Raw genomic sequence first — 16,307 nt, forward strand, 5'->3', positions numbered from 1 at the left:
TTTCCAGTGATTTTAGCCTATTTTTCCTATTTTTGATATTTTTCACTTATTATTTTTAAGCGACTTTTGTTGGAAAGTAGGTAGGGCAATTTTGCTAAGTTTGTATATAAGGAAACTAGAGCTAGCACTTTCTGGCAGAAGAGGTAGCAGGAGCACCTTGCTCAATAGGCAACTTCTTAGCAAGACCAACCCCCGCGACAACTCTGGCGTTTTCTCTCAACAGAAGGCCTAGCGTTTTTGCGCCAGATCAGCCAGCGTTTTTGCATTTGCATCAACCCGGTGACAACAGAACATCAGATCAGCCCAGCGTTTTGCAATTGCAGGACAACCGGCAACAGCAAAGCAGAATTCAGCCCTAGCGTTTTTGATTTTCAGGTCAGCCCCCCGTTTTGCAGATTCACTGCGACGGAATATGAAGAAACCTCAGCGTTTTCAGTTTTCAGCCCTTAGACACCGCAGATCAAGTCCCAAACCTCGTAGATCTCACCTTCCCGCAACAGTTCCTCGTCGCACGGTCAGTTTCCGCAAGGTTTACAATTTTCAGCGCGTCGTCGTCACATCGTCGTCATCGACATCATCACCGACATAGAGTCGGAATTTAGCAAATAAAGATTTGCAGATTTCAGTCATTAGCGTTTTCAGATTTCAGCCCGTCTCGTCGTCGTCCTCATCGTCGTCGACATCGTCGGCAAGTCCAAGCATTGTAGAGATTTGTGCAATCATAAGTAGACCGCTCTCGCCATAGAGAGTGGGGCCTTCGGAGGAGGGTTTTACAACGTCTCTGGTGTCGGATTCTCTTCTCTATCTCTCAGTCTCATGCACTTTCATTCACATGTCCATTCACTTTGTTTGTGTCCATTGCACTCTCTCACTAAAGGAACGGAAGGCTCTCCCTTCCATAAGTAAAAGGAACCCTTGAGCACAGTTCGGAGCACTCATCTTGAGCAAAGCGCAAACATTCATTCTGCTGCACCTTACACGTATTCCTTTGGAGTGCAACTTCTAGCAGAGTGGGGTATCCTGAAATGCTTGACACCGAAACCTTAGCTGATTACAACTTGAAATTTCTCGACATCTCTCAGCAGGTGTCTCTTCTCGAATCGATAACCTTGGAGGCTCAATGTGATTGCTGTATCTTGGGGCTACCATCACTGCCATAGGAACATTGTTTGTCCAAGCCAGTTTCGACGATTCAAGAGCTTATGGACCATGCTGTGGTTGACTACAAATTTCTGGAAGAAACCTAACCCTAATTTTTGGTGCAGGTCTCAGAATGGCACGTTGGTCGTCTATTCCAGCTCCACTGATGTTGAGAATGCTTTTTCTATTTGATTTGGCCTTTGTTTGAAATGGATGGTATCTGTTTCAAACCTATCTTGGTGCCGATTTGAATTATTTGAGTCTGGTTTCTATACTGGTTTTAATACTTGGTGATTTGCTCTCAAGAGGAGTACTAAAGAGAATCAATGTTTGAGAATGCTTGCACATACCTATGGCATGGACCCTTGTGGTTATTTGTGGGGGGAGTATCGAATGTTTGAAAAGTGTTGTTTTTACTCATGGCCCGGACCCTTGTGGTTATTTTGCGGGGGGAGTATTGTTGTTGTTGTTACTCATGGCCCGGACCCTTGTGGTTATTTTGCGGGGGGAGTATTGTTGTTGTTGTTACTCATGGCCCGGACCCTTGTGGTTATTTACGAGGAGTATTTTTGTTGTTGTTACTCAGGGCGTGGACCCGAATGGTTATTTACGGGGGGAGTATTAAGAAGTCTGAGTAGTGGTTACTCTCAGCACTTCCAAGCGACAATGCTGCTGTCTGTGGAGCATTTGGTTGTAAAACTTGCTTACTGCATCAAGACACCCGTTATAGATCAGTGCGATCTGGGTGTGATGGCTAATTATGCTGCACTAGAATATCAAGAGCTCTGATATGGAATGAGACACCCATTACAAATCAGCGCGGTCTGGGTGTGATACTGATTGTCCCTCGGAAACTTTTGAGCTAACTTGAGTTGTTTTGCAGATATAAGGTAATCGCGGACGATTACTCTTCTTTCAAGAAGGGGGAATGTCGCAAACTGCTGACGTATCAAGCCACTGAAGACCTGAGTCGACTTGGGAGATTCCGGCCGAGGGGCCTAAACCCTACGAAGAAGAAGCAACAGCAGAAGGAGTAGAAGAAGAAGAAGCAACAACAACAGAAGTTCTCACCAACTTACAATTCCTCGGAGTGGGGGCAAATTAATAAAAGTTTACCAACTTATGGAGTTTGGTCGAGTGACCCAAGTTTAAAATATGGGTTAGGATTTAACTTGAAGATCCCCATCCAACGGTGCCTAAATTAAAAGGGACCCATACGCACACACAAAGACTTGCATAATAGACGATGACATGGCAGCTGTACGGACACTCACGTTTTGCGTTGATAGTGCCACATGGCAGATTGTAGGAACCTCTGCAATTCGCGCTGCTGGTTGCTGACGTGGCAGGTGTATGGATTCCTTAAAATTGTGCTGGCTGATTTTTAGCATGTGCTTTTGGACACAGATGCTTTTAGAGTTGAATGCTTTTCATGTACTACTTTTGGATGGCCCAGGGTCTTTAAATAAGTGGCCTGGGCTCTTTCTCTGGCATTCTTGCGGGAGCATATGCAAAGCAGAGTTCCAAGGAGTGTAACCTATTGAAGCAATATAAAGAAATACCGAAAGGGGTGCCAGGGTTTAGGGCCAGTGCTCCCTTGGGGTGGAACTCCGCCACTCCCCATCTCGTGCATCTCTTTCACTTTAGTGTTATTTGAAGTGCTTAAAGTTGTCTAGTATGTTCTTTTCCGTTCGCACGTGGTGCCTGTCTCGTCGCAAATATCGCTAGTCTTTGGGGCCCATGCGTCTTGGCTCGGAACTCCGCTGTCCCGTGTCGACACTCTCTCTCTCTCTCTTTTTTGAAAAAGTCAGGGCTGTATATTATTGAGTACAATATAATCCCCAGCGGATGCCAAAATAGCCTCTCACGTGGGGTGTACAAGCTGAATGTAAGGATGGGAGCCACTATAGTGACAACTCGACTAGAACAATCTCATGGTGGTCGGTGTGATGAGTGGAGGAGAAACCACCGAGGAGGGGCATAATGCCACGTAATCTGGCCACCTGTAAGTGTGAAGAAGAGTGGGGATCGGGCCCAACGCCGAAGGAAGGCAAATCGGCGAGCCTCGGCTGCTCGAGATGTACCTGAGGAAGAATCCCACTGCCAAATCAGAGTGTGAATGATGTCCAGCCAAATGGCAGTGAGGGTATCCTGAAGGAGCTCTGGAGCCGCACTTAGAATGTGAAGACAACGAGCTCTCCAAACATTCCATAGTGTAATACTAGTGATGACTGAAAAAACTTCATCATGTGTCTGAGAATCCCCCTGCCAAGCAATCTGTGGTAGCATAGCCAAAGTCCCTCGTCGATAACCAGTCGAGGTAAGCATAAAGGCTGGATCTGTGTCTGAGCCCTCGTAGAAAAGATGCGGGCCGGGCATCGGCATCAACCATGAGACAGATCCCCAAGTGAGAAATCCATGCTGAACACTCGCTCTGCTAAGTAAAAAGCAAACTGCAAGCCACACTACATGGGAAGTTGAGCATGACCAAAGACAGTGTGCAGGTGACTCAAGTAGTCGCAAAGGACAGCGAGTACATAACGGATCATGACCCATAGTAGCTAGCCAAGTGCCAACTGGAAGTCCTGCATGTGCAATCATCCACATGAAAAAAGAAATACGACGAGCCGCATGTAAATCCCAGATGGCGGACCAAAATTGGTGTAGATAAGCATGGGAGAGACCTGAATGTAACCAGAAACGCATACGAGTGGGCTGCTCTGGTTGCTGTCTCATCAATGCTAACCTTCCAATCCTGACATTGTACTCAAAGAATGATACAGGTGCACCGGTGGGGTCAGAGTGAGGCCAATGCCACTCTCCTGGGTCCCAATAAAGCTGAGATAGGGCACGACCCTCCCACACCCAAAGCCTCCAAAGTGCAACATCAGCGGAAGCGAAACGGGGGTCAACACAACTACGCTTCCCGCAGGAGCCAACTACTCGTATGGCCTCCCATCGAGCGCCGGGGGAGACAAGGTGCGAAGAGGTGGCATCATATGTCAATCTAGCATGAATCCCCTGAGAGTAGTCAGTATCAACTGTGAACAGCATGGTGTCTAAACGAACTAATAAGAGAGTGCTCTGAGCAAAGAGGCCTTCCCAGCCACAATGGGAGGCATCTGAACCACGCCTCGCATGACTGCATCCCACTGTGAAGGAACGGCGGAATCAATCTCAAGGAGTCTGTCTGTCACCCCGCGACCAATGTCATAATGTTCTGCCACAAAATCTGCATCCAGCATACGTGTCTCATGAAACAACCGCATAGAGGCAGCAGGGCCAGTGTCCCAAGCAGCCCAATCAATGTGAGTCCTCTCTCCAAGCTGACGGGGTGGATTAACCGAAGAATCAAGAACTGCAGCATTCCAAATGAGAGGCTAACGCTCAATCTCCTCACGACATGAGGGAGGTGAGCGTATGATAGCCCGTCGCATGGAAACCCAAATCTGAAGGAGCGATCGGATGAAAGGTGAGAGGGTGGTGGTGGACAAGGGGGCATCCGTAAAGAGAAAATGATACCCTGTATGCCAAGTATGACCATCTCTAGTGCCGAGGCATGGAGTCACTGTGCAAAGAGCGGCCTGAAGAAGCATCTTCCAAGGTTCTTGGCCGGGAAAAAGACCCCGAACAATAAGCTTGGTAAGAAGGGCACGGCTCTGTAACTCTGGATCAATAATGCCAAGGCCTCCCTCTGACCTAGGATGAATAATCGTGGACCAGCGAACTCGAGCACGAGTATCAGTAGTCCCATCTGTGCCACTCCATAAAAAGTTCCACACTATCTCTCTCTCTCTCTCTCTCTCTCTCTCTCTCTCTCTCAACGTTCAGTGATTTTGCAGTTTCTGTTCATGTGTCGCTATTGATTTCTTGCTTGGAGTGTTCAAGGCTGTAACATCCACCGTAGTGTAACAACATCTGTCAAAACGCTTGTACAAACCATTTATGCAAGAGGATTCCAAAATTGGAAAACCTAATCTAATGGACTTGTCTGGACATAAGGGTCCTGCGAACAGGCTCACAAAACTACCGGTACTAATCCTCCTAGGATTCTAGACACTCCTATCTAGAGATATATATAGAATTGGTTGTAGGGTCGATGAAGCATGTCCACGTGGCACACAGAGCCGTGTGTATGTGTCACAAACTAGTGACGTGACAGCAGACCCTGGACACACATTCTACTCGGACTGACACGTGGCACGCTGGTACGGAAATCCTGGAAAACCCGTCGCAAAAAGCACTGACATGATGACGTGGCAGGCGTATGGACAACTGTACAAATTTTCGTTTTTCATGTCGACATAGCCGTACGGATTTTCTGAATTTGCGCTGAGATGCTTTTGGGGCTTGAATGCTTTAATTTCTAAAAGCTTTTGGGCCCAATGCTTTTGAGTAAGAAGCTTTTGAGTTAATGCTTTTGGGGCTCTGCTTTTGGCATCCCTTGTAAGAATAAGAGAGCCCTAAGGGCCTCACTCTTCAAAGCATCTGGATGTAGAGTATGAGAGCAAAGGACCCTGCGGGAGTTGTACTTTGCTCAAAGATTAATAGAAAAGAAATACCGAAAGGGGCGCCAGTCTTTGGGGCCAATCTCTCCAAGCACGGAACTACGCCGAGCTGTGTCGACAAAATTGAACTATGATTTTAAAGTTGTGAAGTATTTTAAGTGATTCTTTCTTGTGTCGCGACAAAATCTAGACTTGGGGTGCCCAAGTTTGTAACAGTATGTGACATTGGACTGCCATGTCATCATCTCCTTGCAAACTTTGGTCCTTTTTAGTCTCTTGGAGTTTTACATGGTATGCAAGTTGGTCATTGTTAGGGTTTTAATCCTATCCTCTTGGGTCTTCCGTTGGAGGTTAAGGCCCCTTGGCCATCTTTTGCAAGTTGGTTAGGAGTAGGATTTGGTACTTAGTCTTTAGTGGTGGATACGTTAGAATTTGTGACATACCCCCCTCTTGAAAGAAGAGTAATTGTCTACAATCAGATTTGCAAAACTCAATCAAGTTAGTTAAAAATTCAAAGGTTCAATTTGAGTCTGATTCATTAATTTTATTCCATATTGGAGCTCTTGATATTTCAGCATAGCAAAGTTAGCCATCACACACAGATCGCGTCGATCATTAAAGGGGTGTCTTGATGCACTAAGATCACGCATCCAAGCAATCTCACCCAGTTTGGAACATATGGATGGCACATCACGATGCAACCGAGATGATTACAGATGGAATCACAAGACATGAAGACTTAAACTTCCCAATGAATACTTCCGCCAAAAACCGAAGCAATTCAAAGGCCATATACAACCAAACGCCCCTCGGAGGTTCCATTTGGAAATAAACACTTCCCAGCCCACAGCCTACATCGTTTAGAGGTTTCCAATAACAACATCCACATGAATACTCCCCCCAAGGGTCAAGACTCAAAGCCATGGCCACGGTCTGCTATTTGGTTAGGGTTATGGTTTTAACCCTAACCCTCTTGGTCTTCAATTCGAGGTTTTAGGCCCCTCGGCCATCTTCTGCAAGTTGGTTAGGGTTACGATTCGGGAGTCCTAACCCCCAGTGGTTGACATGTCAGCAGTTTGTGACAGACGACGACTCCAACAATCCATTCACTGAAAAGTTGATGCTCAGAAAATATGATGGTAAGATGGATGCATTAAGAAAAACAATAGCAAAAGAGTTTTGACAGCTGCTATGTATTTGTCGGGTGATGCCATTAATTGGTATCAAGCTTGGCAAGAGGCATAGACGGCCGTGCACCTTGAGCAATACGCGGATGTCGAGCCACTGTTTTACCTTGATCGGGATCATTTTATGCCACTGCAGTACCTTGATCGGTTGAAAGAAGATTGGCGAGATCTCAAGCGAAATATGATTGTTGATACTAATCCTCCTAGGATTCTAGACACTCCTATCTAGAGATATATATAGAATTGGCTCTGGAAGTCGATAAAACATGGCCACGTGGCACACACAGTCATGTGCACATACTGCACTGTGGCGCGTGCGCGCGTGCATACACACACACACGCGTGATACACTCAAATGAGCTCAGTTCCTTGTTCTAAGTCGTACGTCATCATTTTTGGACTTTGCAAGCGTCCTAGATTTTGACCACAAAACCATTATGAACCATCGTGCAGGTGACCATATCACTCAACAGTTTGCAAGCGCCTTTCCCCTTGAAATTTCGAATGAGAGAGAGAGCATGTAGATGAGTAGGGGTGCGGATGTACTGCCCTCTGTAGGAATACGTGGATGGTTCTAATTGGAGCCTTTTGCAGGAGTGCATGAGTGCGCATAGTTCTTAAAATTGGAGACTGTTGGGTGCACATTGCTCATTCAGATTCAGAAAATTTCAGATAATAGAAGAGGAAGAGGAAGATGAAGAGACAGATAGAATTATGTCTTTTTCTAACCATATTTTGCAGTTTGTTGCTCAATTGCGTAAGTTAAGACGAGGATCGCAACTTTCCTTTTTGGTTACAAGTACATCAAATACAAAGTGAGTTTTTTGACCTACTGACTATAATGACGTCATGAGGACCACTCTAAAGTAAGAAATGAAGCACAACAAAGGTAAGCCCAAGGAGAACAAGTCAAGTACCTCGTAGAACCCTGAGAATCAACAGAATGGTAAGAACCACATTAATTCTTCTTCTCAATCTTCCACTACACCTAAAGCACACAACTCTTCACTTTAACAGTGATAATAAAGGAAAGGGTAAATTGAGGAAAACCCTTGTGTTGAGCTCTGATGAAAAATGTGCCAAGGGAATAGTTGGAGGTTGGTTAAGTGTTGAAGAAAGAACCGAGTATGGAAAAGGACTATGTTTTAAGTGTCAACTAAAGGTCACATGAAAAGAAATTGTCCTAAGGAATCACCTAAGAGTATTGAAGAAAGAACCGAGTATGGAAAAGAAGGACGATGTTTTAACTGTCAACTAAAGGTCACATGAGAAGAGATTGTACTAATGAATCACCTAAGAAAAAACCGTAGAACCCACATCTTTTGTTGGTGTCATAAATGAGCAATTCTTCAATAACGCACACATGTCCTAGTGTGCAAGTCTCTGTTCAGCAAGCATGTTTTTGTCGCACGTTTGTTGTTTCTCCTTGTTTCGGATATGACATGATTTTTGGCTGTAAGTGGTTTTGTGAGATTGATCCACAAGTTAATTGGAAAGATAATACTCTCTCTCTCTCTCTCTCTCTCTCTCTCTCTCTCTCTCTCGTGCGCGCGAGGGTGCCCTCTCCTGTGGTCATTCTCGGTCAGCAGAGCACTCCATCCGTGCCACTAATCACTCACTCTCATGTTTGAAAGGGGATAAGATTATTGTCATGTCAAGATTCTTCTTATTGAGCTGTTTATTTTGTTGCAAAACTTGCAAGCTCTTTGTGCCCCTTCTTTTTGGGTTGTGATTTTTGGGCATGGTTTCTTTTGAAAGCTTACTCGTGCAATGTACTATTCTGTCATGGGTGTGATGTACGCACTGGCATGTTAGGATGTTACTTATGTTGCCATCAAAATTTACGAAGGTTGCTAGGCGCACGGGCAAATAACTTGCAGCCTTGATTACTTTTGATGAAAATGGTGAGGTTTTCAGAGTGTGTAGACCTTAATGCATATGGGAGAATCCAAGTTGTTTGCATTCTTACATATTTGATTTGATCCTTTCTGACATGTTAGGCTAGATTTTGGTCGACTTAAAAGGTGCAATCACTTCGCTGTTCCTTATGGATATGGTGGAAACATCTCACAGTGAACCTCCCCGTTTGTTTTGGGCTGAAATATTTCTCGTGTATGTGATGATGGCTAAGATTTGGGTGAGACTGCCTTTAATATAACAACAGTGAGGTGATTGCTACTTATCAAACTGTAGAATGTATCTACCCTTTTTACAAATTGGACAAAAATCCATGACGTTTATCGTGGTTACTCATAAGCCTTACTCAAGGCTCCGACTAATTTTGAGAGCTGTGATGGTTTCTATTGGATTTATAGGGTCAACAGCTAAACCAGAGGAGCTTTATCACATTGTGGAGCATTTTGCTCTGGGTCAGCGACGACTTGAGCTTTTTGGTGAAGACCACAACATCCGGGCTGGCTGGATCACCGTTGGCAAACATCTCACCTCCTCAAACTTCAATGCTCAAGTATGTGTATAAGTTTTTACGGTGTTAATTGAATGGGACCACACCCTCAACAACACTGTTGGTTTTTTGCAGACATATTGCAAGTTTGTAGGTGATGCGGAAGGAAAAGTTTGGCAGGGTGGTCGTGGAAATCCACCAGTGGATGCGTCTCACTTGGTAGGCACGACGCCAGAAATCGAGGCGCTCCGCCCTAAGTCTCCTCCTCCAAGAGCTCAGCAACAGCAGCAATCTCAGGCTGCAAACTCAGTTTCACAGCCTTCAGCGGCGCATTCAAACAGCAAGAAGGCACAAAATGCGTCGCAAGGTATGTCGCCCCAGAATCTGCAAGCCACAAGTGGGGCCGGGGGCTCAGGACAGGTGGTGAACTCTTCTTCTGTGATTGTCATCAGCACTACCTCGCCAAGCCCTGGCCGAGGCCCACCACCAAGCATGGGGAAAGGAGGGAATGTGAATAAGCCGACAAGGCAATCTCCACTACGTTTGGATGGTGGACAAGGAAAACCTGGAACAGAAGATGAGAAAGTCATGGGGCTTGATACTGCTCTGGACACTGCCACTGTAGATGAGGAGATGAAGCCATTGATGGACACGGCTTCATAGTTGATCATCGATGTTTCATTATTTGGGCAATCTCCCATGTAATTTGAGCAAGCAGTATAAAAGAACAATTTTGGCATATTAGAGTTGCATCATTCATTTTTCTATGAGGCTGGTTGTGGATTGTTGTATAATGAGGGGGTGCTACTGTTTGCTTTGGTCATTACATTCAAGAGTGTATCTGGATAATGATGTGACGGTGCCATGCGCGTGCCTGCATAGGCACCACCATACACCTGTTTAAGTTTGCAATTCTTCCAAAAAAGCATCAAATTTTAAGATGTTGGGTAATCCTAGTGGTACCGCTTGGATCTGTCTGATGCCTCATAAAATTCAAATGAGTTTTTTAGTAAGCTTTCGTATGAACTGAATGTGTTCTGTCGGTTCTATACTTTGAAGCTCACATAGAATTGTGCCACCTTTGTGATATACTGGCTTGGAAGACAAAGTTTTGGTAAGGCCTTAGTAAAGCATGGAATGCTGGGGAGCACGACCATTTGATAAAGCTTGTCAATTAGTGCCACATGGAATGGCAAACTTTTTTTTGTAAGAGGCATTTGCTAAGCATCGTCTTATGTATATGTAGGCCCAAGTAGATAGTTGACATTTGTTTACCTGTTTCTATAAAGACGGACGTTAAGTAGCGGCTCTCTCTCTCTCTCTTATTTGGTTTGCAATATCTGCATACTTTGAACTGCTTCGACAGGTTTTATGAAATTAAAGTATCACTCTGAACAGCTTGTTTGCTGTACCAGGTTGGGGTACTTCGTAGTGGTTCGCAATGGTTTCAAAATCTTACACCCTTTCAAGGGTATTATTTTTTAGCCCTTTTCTGAAAGGTAGAAGTGCCTCCTACGCGTTTCTAATCCTTAAAGACTAGCACAGGATCCATCTACTAATATGTAACATGACAAACACACTAACCTGTTTTTGCATAGATCATTCGGAGCTGGTGTCTGTATTTTGCTCTTAATTCTCCTCGCGTCATTATCTTTAATGATGATGCTTTAAAAGCTTAAGTCTCTGGATCATGAATCAGATGATTGGATTTGGGCCCCATGAGTCCACAATCATTTCACAATCTTTGCCTGCCTAGTATTTGGAGGAATCACGTTGGTCAATGGTCGATATTCTTATTTACGCTTTCATGCTGCTTCATGCACTTGTCAATGATAAAATAGTTGCGTTCTTTTGTTGGATATGTGTGTGTAGTGATAGTGTTTGTTGAGCTTATGTGGGGGCACTATTTTCCTATCAGTCTTTTCCTGTCCATCTAGTGGTCGGTCACTTGTACACTAGTATTCTTTACTCCATCTATCATCTATCTAAATATATTTGTATATAGTAGTACTGCACTGTTTGCTAGCTACATCCATGCCTCCTCTCATCCTCATCATGCTCAACATCTTTTGGTAATAGAGTAAAGAATACCAGTGCATTCCTTACGTTTCGTTTTTGGGTCTGCACGTTATATGTACACACTTGGTGATACAAAAGTTTTTGATCCAAAGCTTCTTGTATGTAGACTTCTTCGACAAGACATTGGATGAGATGTGGGTTGTGTATGACATCTTGCAAATGTAGGCAAAATTTTAGGTTGGCTTTGAGTTGTGCTGTTATTTATTTTTGGTGTGTCTTTGTCAATGCAAGATTCCCAACTTTTTCCCTTAAATTCCCTAAGTAATTTATTAAAATTTTTTCTTGACCGATCAATTTTAATGTCGACTTTGGATTGAGAGTTTCTTTTTTAAGATTTTATGTCACTTCAAGATCCAAACGTGAGAAACAATGCAGTGCCTTCATAGAGGCAAGATTTTGAATAAATATTAAAAACTTTGGTGGGAGTACTCGAAAGCCTCAGATGGGCAAGACGTCAATTTCAAAATTGAAGACATGAACCAAATTGTATAACATGCATGAAGTTAAATTGAATAAAGAGATTATGGTTATCAAATAATGCAGCCTTTTAATGTAAATGAAGACTTGTCGGCATGACTCAAATTGTAAGCATACTTGTGAGGATAAAATTTGAGAGATGCTCTAATGTTTGAGATCAAATCGATCATTTAGAGCATAAGTTACAAGCTTGTTGTGTACACCTCACCTTAAGATGATTAGAGCTCTACCTACTTTTTAGGTAAAAGGAGCAATGCATGAAATGAGAAAGAAGGCTAGGGGTCCTATAAAAGGGAAGGGTACCATCCTCTTGTAGGTCAAAATTAGGTTACAAAATTGCACATCATAGAGCAAGAAATCTTTAGGAGTAGAGATTAGGGAAAGTTTGGACTCAAATTTGGTCCTTTTAACGCTATAGAGAGAACGTTCCAGGATCAATGGATGGAGGGCTATTGTAACGGTAGCTCTTATTTTCCTTGTTTTTATCTCAAATTTTTGCATTTTCAAAAAATAGATTCTAGTTGTTTTAAAAACCTCAATAATAATATACGTTGCAATTTACTCGAATATCTCTTCTGTTAGGATCGAATATAGGAAAAATGTGGCTTAACTCTCACTCAACGGAGCTGTGTGCACTTTTCAATACAAGAGATATCATAGTTCTCTCACTCATTCTTATTTGGCTACGCTCAATTGACTATTCTGCTTACATTCGACTGCACATTTTGTGCATTAGGAAGGAAATGGGGTATATGAGGGCTTTTTAAATTGCCACAAGATTATAAAAAGGATTTTGAAATGTACAAATGGAAGGTTGACATGTGTCCCAAAATGGTGGGTATGACAGAGGGTCTAGAAGATTCCGAGAGGAGTTTTTTAAAGAGAGATATGGACGTCCACCATTATCTTTATGGAGTGGAGAAACCACTAGATGTTTTGAAGGGCCCTTGTGATAGGGAGCTTTTCTCTTGAAGGGATGACTCCCAGCCCTTTGATCTTTTCCTAGATCAAGGGCCCTCAATCACAAGCGCCCTCCCACATGCCCCCACTAGATTCCCCCAAAAACTATATTTTTGAAAAAGACCATCATGGTTTGTCCTTATTCCCCTCCACTTTTCAATGTAATGATTGATGTCCCCCTCAACTTTCCACATCTCGTGCAGTTCTCCAAGAATTTCTTCCAAGAGTCCTCATTTTAAAATACTTTCTATTTGAACCTTTAAGAGGGAAACCACCCTTTTCGAATATCTTAAGTTTAAAACCACTCAAACTACAACATTGACTTGTAGAAAACCATGGAAAGATCCTTATTTTTCTTTTTATTTTCACGTCTTTTTTTCAATCAAATTTTGTTAAGAAAAAATTAGCCATTCCTTAAACTACCAATTAAAGAGACCCTCCTAGACCCCATTCTCTTCCTAATGGGAGTAAGGAGATGTACTAGGTGTAAGAGCTGGAGATGGTGATTAGATTCTGCACACAGAGAATAGGTTAGATAAAAAGATAGGAGAATCACACAACTAATGGCCTAAATCTAACCCAGAAGCGCATGACACACTCTTTATCTTGGGTATTTATATTAAGAAATAAAACTAATGCCAAAGTTCAAGACTTGTTTGCATGAAACCATAAGAGTTGGTTTTTCCCTTATTGAAAATCGTCTCTAGCTTTGCCAATGAATCTGTCACCTTTATTGAACCAAAAAAGATATTAATGAATGCTAAGGTGCTAATGACTTAACTATATAACTCTGCAACTTCCTTTCAATTTTCAAAAGTTCACTTTACATAAACACCAATCTCACAATTCGTTAACCACAACTCAACAAGACAATGATAGAGTAATTAAACATCACAAATACTAGCCTTTTTTTACACATGTTAATGCTAACCACATGCAATATGAAAACTTGAGGGCGAACAATATCATAACATCCCTCTCGCTAAGGCTAGCAATTGCCCACAGTTTCTCAATATAGATGTCAAAAAGCTTCTGAGTGATGAAAGACAGAGAGAAGATTCGAGAATTGTGAAAGAACTTTTCAAGCATCCAATGTATATCTTTTCTAGGGAAACCCTTAAAAGATATCTATTGTAAAACCATGCGATGCATGTAGTGGTGGTATGATGGTAAATCTTTTATGCATGTTCAAGTTGCTCTTCTTGATCTCTACAAGTGTAGGTGGATCTTGATAACTGGGTTGAGAGGATAGGGGTCCTAAAAAAGGTCTCAGTAAGCTAATGCGCAAGGCATCATGAATGTGGTAGTGAGATGGTAAATCAACCTTATAGGAGACATCATTAATGATAACTAAAACCAAGCTTGAAAAAAACATGAATATCCACACTCTATTCGAGGCTTTTCAATATGCAACATAACATAATCTCATTTCTTGAAACATATGCTTCCCCATGCTTACTTGCATGGTTAGTATATTACTCTTGTGAATGCTTAATGAAAAATTGTACATTGCTAGTAGGCCGTGCCAATTTTGGTTTGGGGGTGATTAATAGGAATCTCAGTAGATGCTCTTGAAGCTTTGAGGGAAAAGAGGGGTGGAGGGGCACGTGGTGGAGAGAGGAGAGGAGAGGAGAGAGTAGGGGGCAGATTGTGCCAATTTTGGTTTGGGGGTGATTAATAGGAATCTCAGTAGATGCTCTTGAAGCTTTGAGGGAAAAGAGGGGTGGAGGGGCACGTGGTGGAGAGAGGAGAAGAGAGAGAATGGGGTAGATTTTTTGGGTGTAGGGTAAAGGAGCCAGTTGTAACACATGTGCCTTTTAAAAGTCATGCACGCCCCAATTTAGAGAAGAAAATTTGGAATATGCTAAGAATCTTGCTTATGTGTCAACTTGTGATTTGCTGAAAACTGTATATTACTGGGCCTTGGGTGTTTCTAACCCCTAAAAGACCTCAAAATTTAAACTTTCTCAAATTGACTGCCCAAATTAAATCAGATGAAATTCCTCTTCCCATGCGCAATTGACACATCACCTTCTCATAGATTCACAAAACCGCAAGCATAAAGTCACTTGGCACTTGGAGTTCTTCCATCCTCCTCCACAAATTGTTACGTGGAATCATATTAGAGGCTTTCTTAAAGTCCACAAAAAAACAATACAGTCGCTTTCCTTTCAACCGACATTCCTCCATGAGAACACGAAGAGTGACAAGATGATCAATGGTGCTATGCTTTTCCTTTTGCATGCTTGTCATTCTCTTCAATCAAATCACTCAATTTCATCTCCATTATGCTCCCATACAACTTTTCCATAAGAGGTAGTTGTTTATATTCTTTACGTCCCCTCCTTTATGCAAAGTCTTGACCCAATTAGTACTCCAATCATAAGGCATACCATGTTGAAGTGCAAGGTTAAACATATTACACATCCACTCATGTGTAAAATCTCCCGTCCATTTAATTATCTCCGGCTTGATAACTTGAAGATATCCCGCTTTGCAAGTGGCCAACTTTTTAAGCCCACTGCATACATCCTCAATAGTAAAAAAAGAGGCCATACATGGGAGTGAACCATAAAATGATATTTTTTCAGCATTTGGTTGCTCATATAGTTACCTACAATGTGTGTACATATCCACAAGACTAAAGTTACCAAGGATGGAACCTTTGCAGCACTGGTATTACCTAATCCGCCTTTGCATGAGGAGTCTCATGCAAATTTCAAAATTCAAATCTGACCAAATTTGCAAAATCCCACCCAAAATTACACTTTTTTTCTTGAGTATCTCTAAACTTGCTCCTTTACCCTAGATAGTGTGTCCAGTCAAAAAGACATGTACAGCCGATGCACATATCAAACTCTCTCTCTCTCTTCTTCTTCTTCTTCTTCTCTTCTTCACATCCCTGTGCAAGGATTTTGGTGTAGATAGTGTGTCCGGTCAAAAAGACCTGTACTGCCGATGCACATATCAGACTCTCTCTCTTCTTCTTCTTCTCTTCTTCACATCCCTGTGCAAGGCGGACCCAAGCTGCTGCAATGCTACTCTCTCTCTCTCTCTGCCTCTCTTGCTGTTTCTTTTGCAAGGCAATCTCGGGGTGGAGTGCACTCTATTATTTTTGTGCAAGGCAGGTTAGATTGGAGGAATCCCACTTTGGTTGTGAAGGGGAGGGCAATGGTGGATGGCATCTTTTGGTCAGTGCTGCCGATGATGGGCTTGGAAGAGAGAGAATGTGGGAGGGTGTCTTGCAGGTGTAGATCATGTCAGGGGTGGTTATGCAGATTAAGGAAGGCAGCTGCATCGTCCTGGAGAGTAGCCCTTTGCCAGAGGGCAAACTCACAGACCACTGAGAAAGGAAGGGGGATAAGGGCTATAGTTGGCACCGCAACAATGCTCCCAAAGTGTAGGTAGTTGTAGATAGATAATTTGCATGCGGCGACACACTACATAGCTCGGTATTGGTGAGAGAGAGAGAGAGAGAGAGAGAGAGAGAGAGACTTTGACCTTGCCATCTACATCTTGTCCGTGAGAGATGGCAGGGGTGTACAACAGAGA

The 16,307-nt window shown here is 43.0% G+C and overlaps 1 protein-coding gene across 1 annotated transcript in view; it reads left to right on the forward strand.

Moving 5' to 3' along the window:
• Window positions 1-10,190, forward strand: part of EMB1691 (Methyltransferase MT-A70 family protein) — a 44,173-nt gene extending 33,983 nt beyond the window's left edge. Inside the window, exons 6-7 of the mRNA XM_086491177.1 lie at window positions 9,151-9,302; window positions 9,375-10,190. Of these exons, the coding sequence (XP_086347303.1) occupies window positions 9,151-9,302; window positions 9,375-9,902 (680 nt within the window). The 3' untranslated portion in view covers window positions 9,903-10,190. The remainder of the gene's footprint in view (window positions 1-9,150; window positions 9,303-9,374) is intronic.
• The last annotated feature ends 6,117 nt before the right edge of the window (window positions 10,191-16,307 follow it).

This window comes from Adiantum capillus-veneris, chromosome 19, assembly GCF_014529385.1.
Source record: "Adiantum capillus-veneris isolate H3 chromosome 19, ASM1452938v2, whole genome shotgun sequence".
NCBI lineage: Eukaryota > Viridiplantae > Streptophyta > Polypodiopsida > Polypodiales > Pteridaceae > Adiantum > Adiantum capillus-veneris.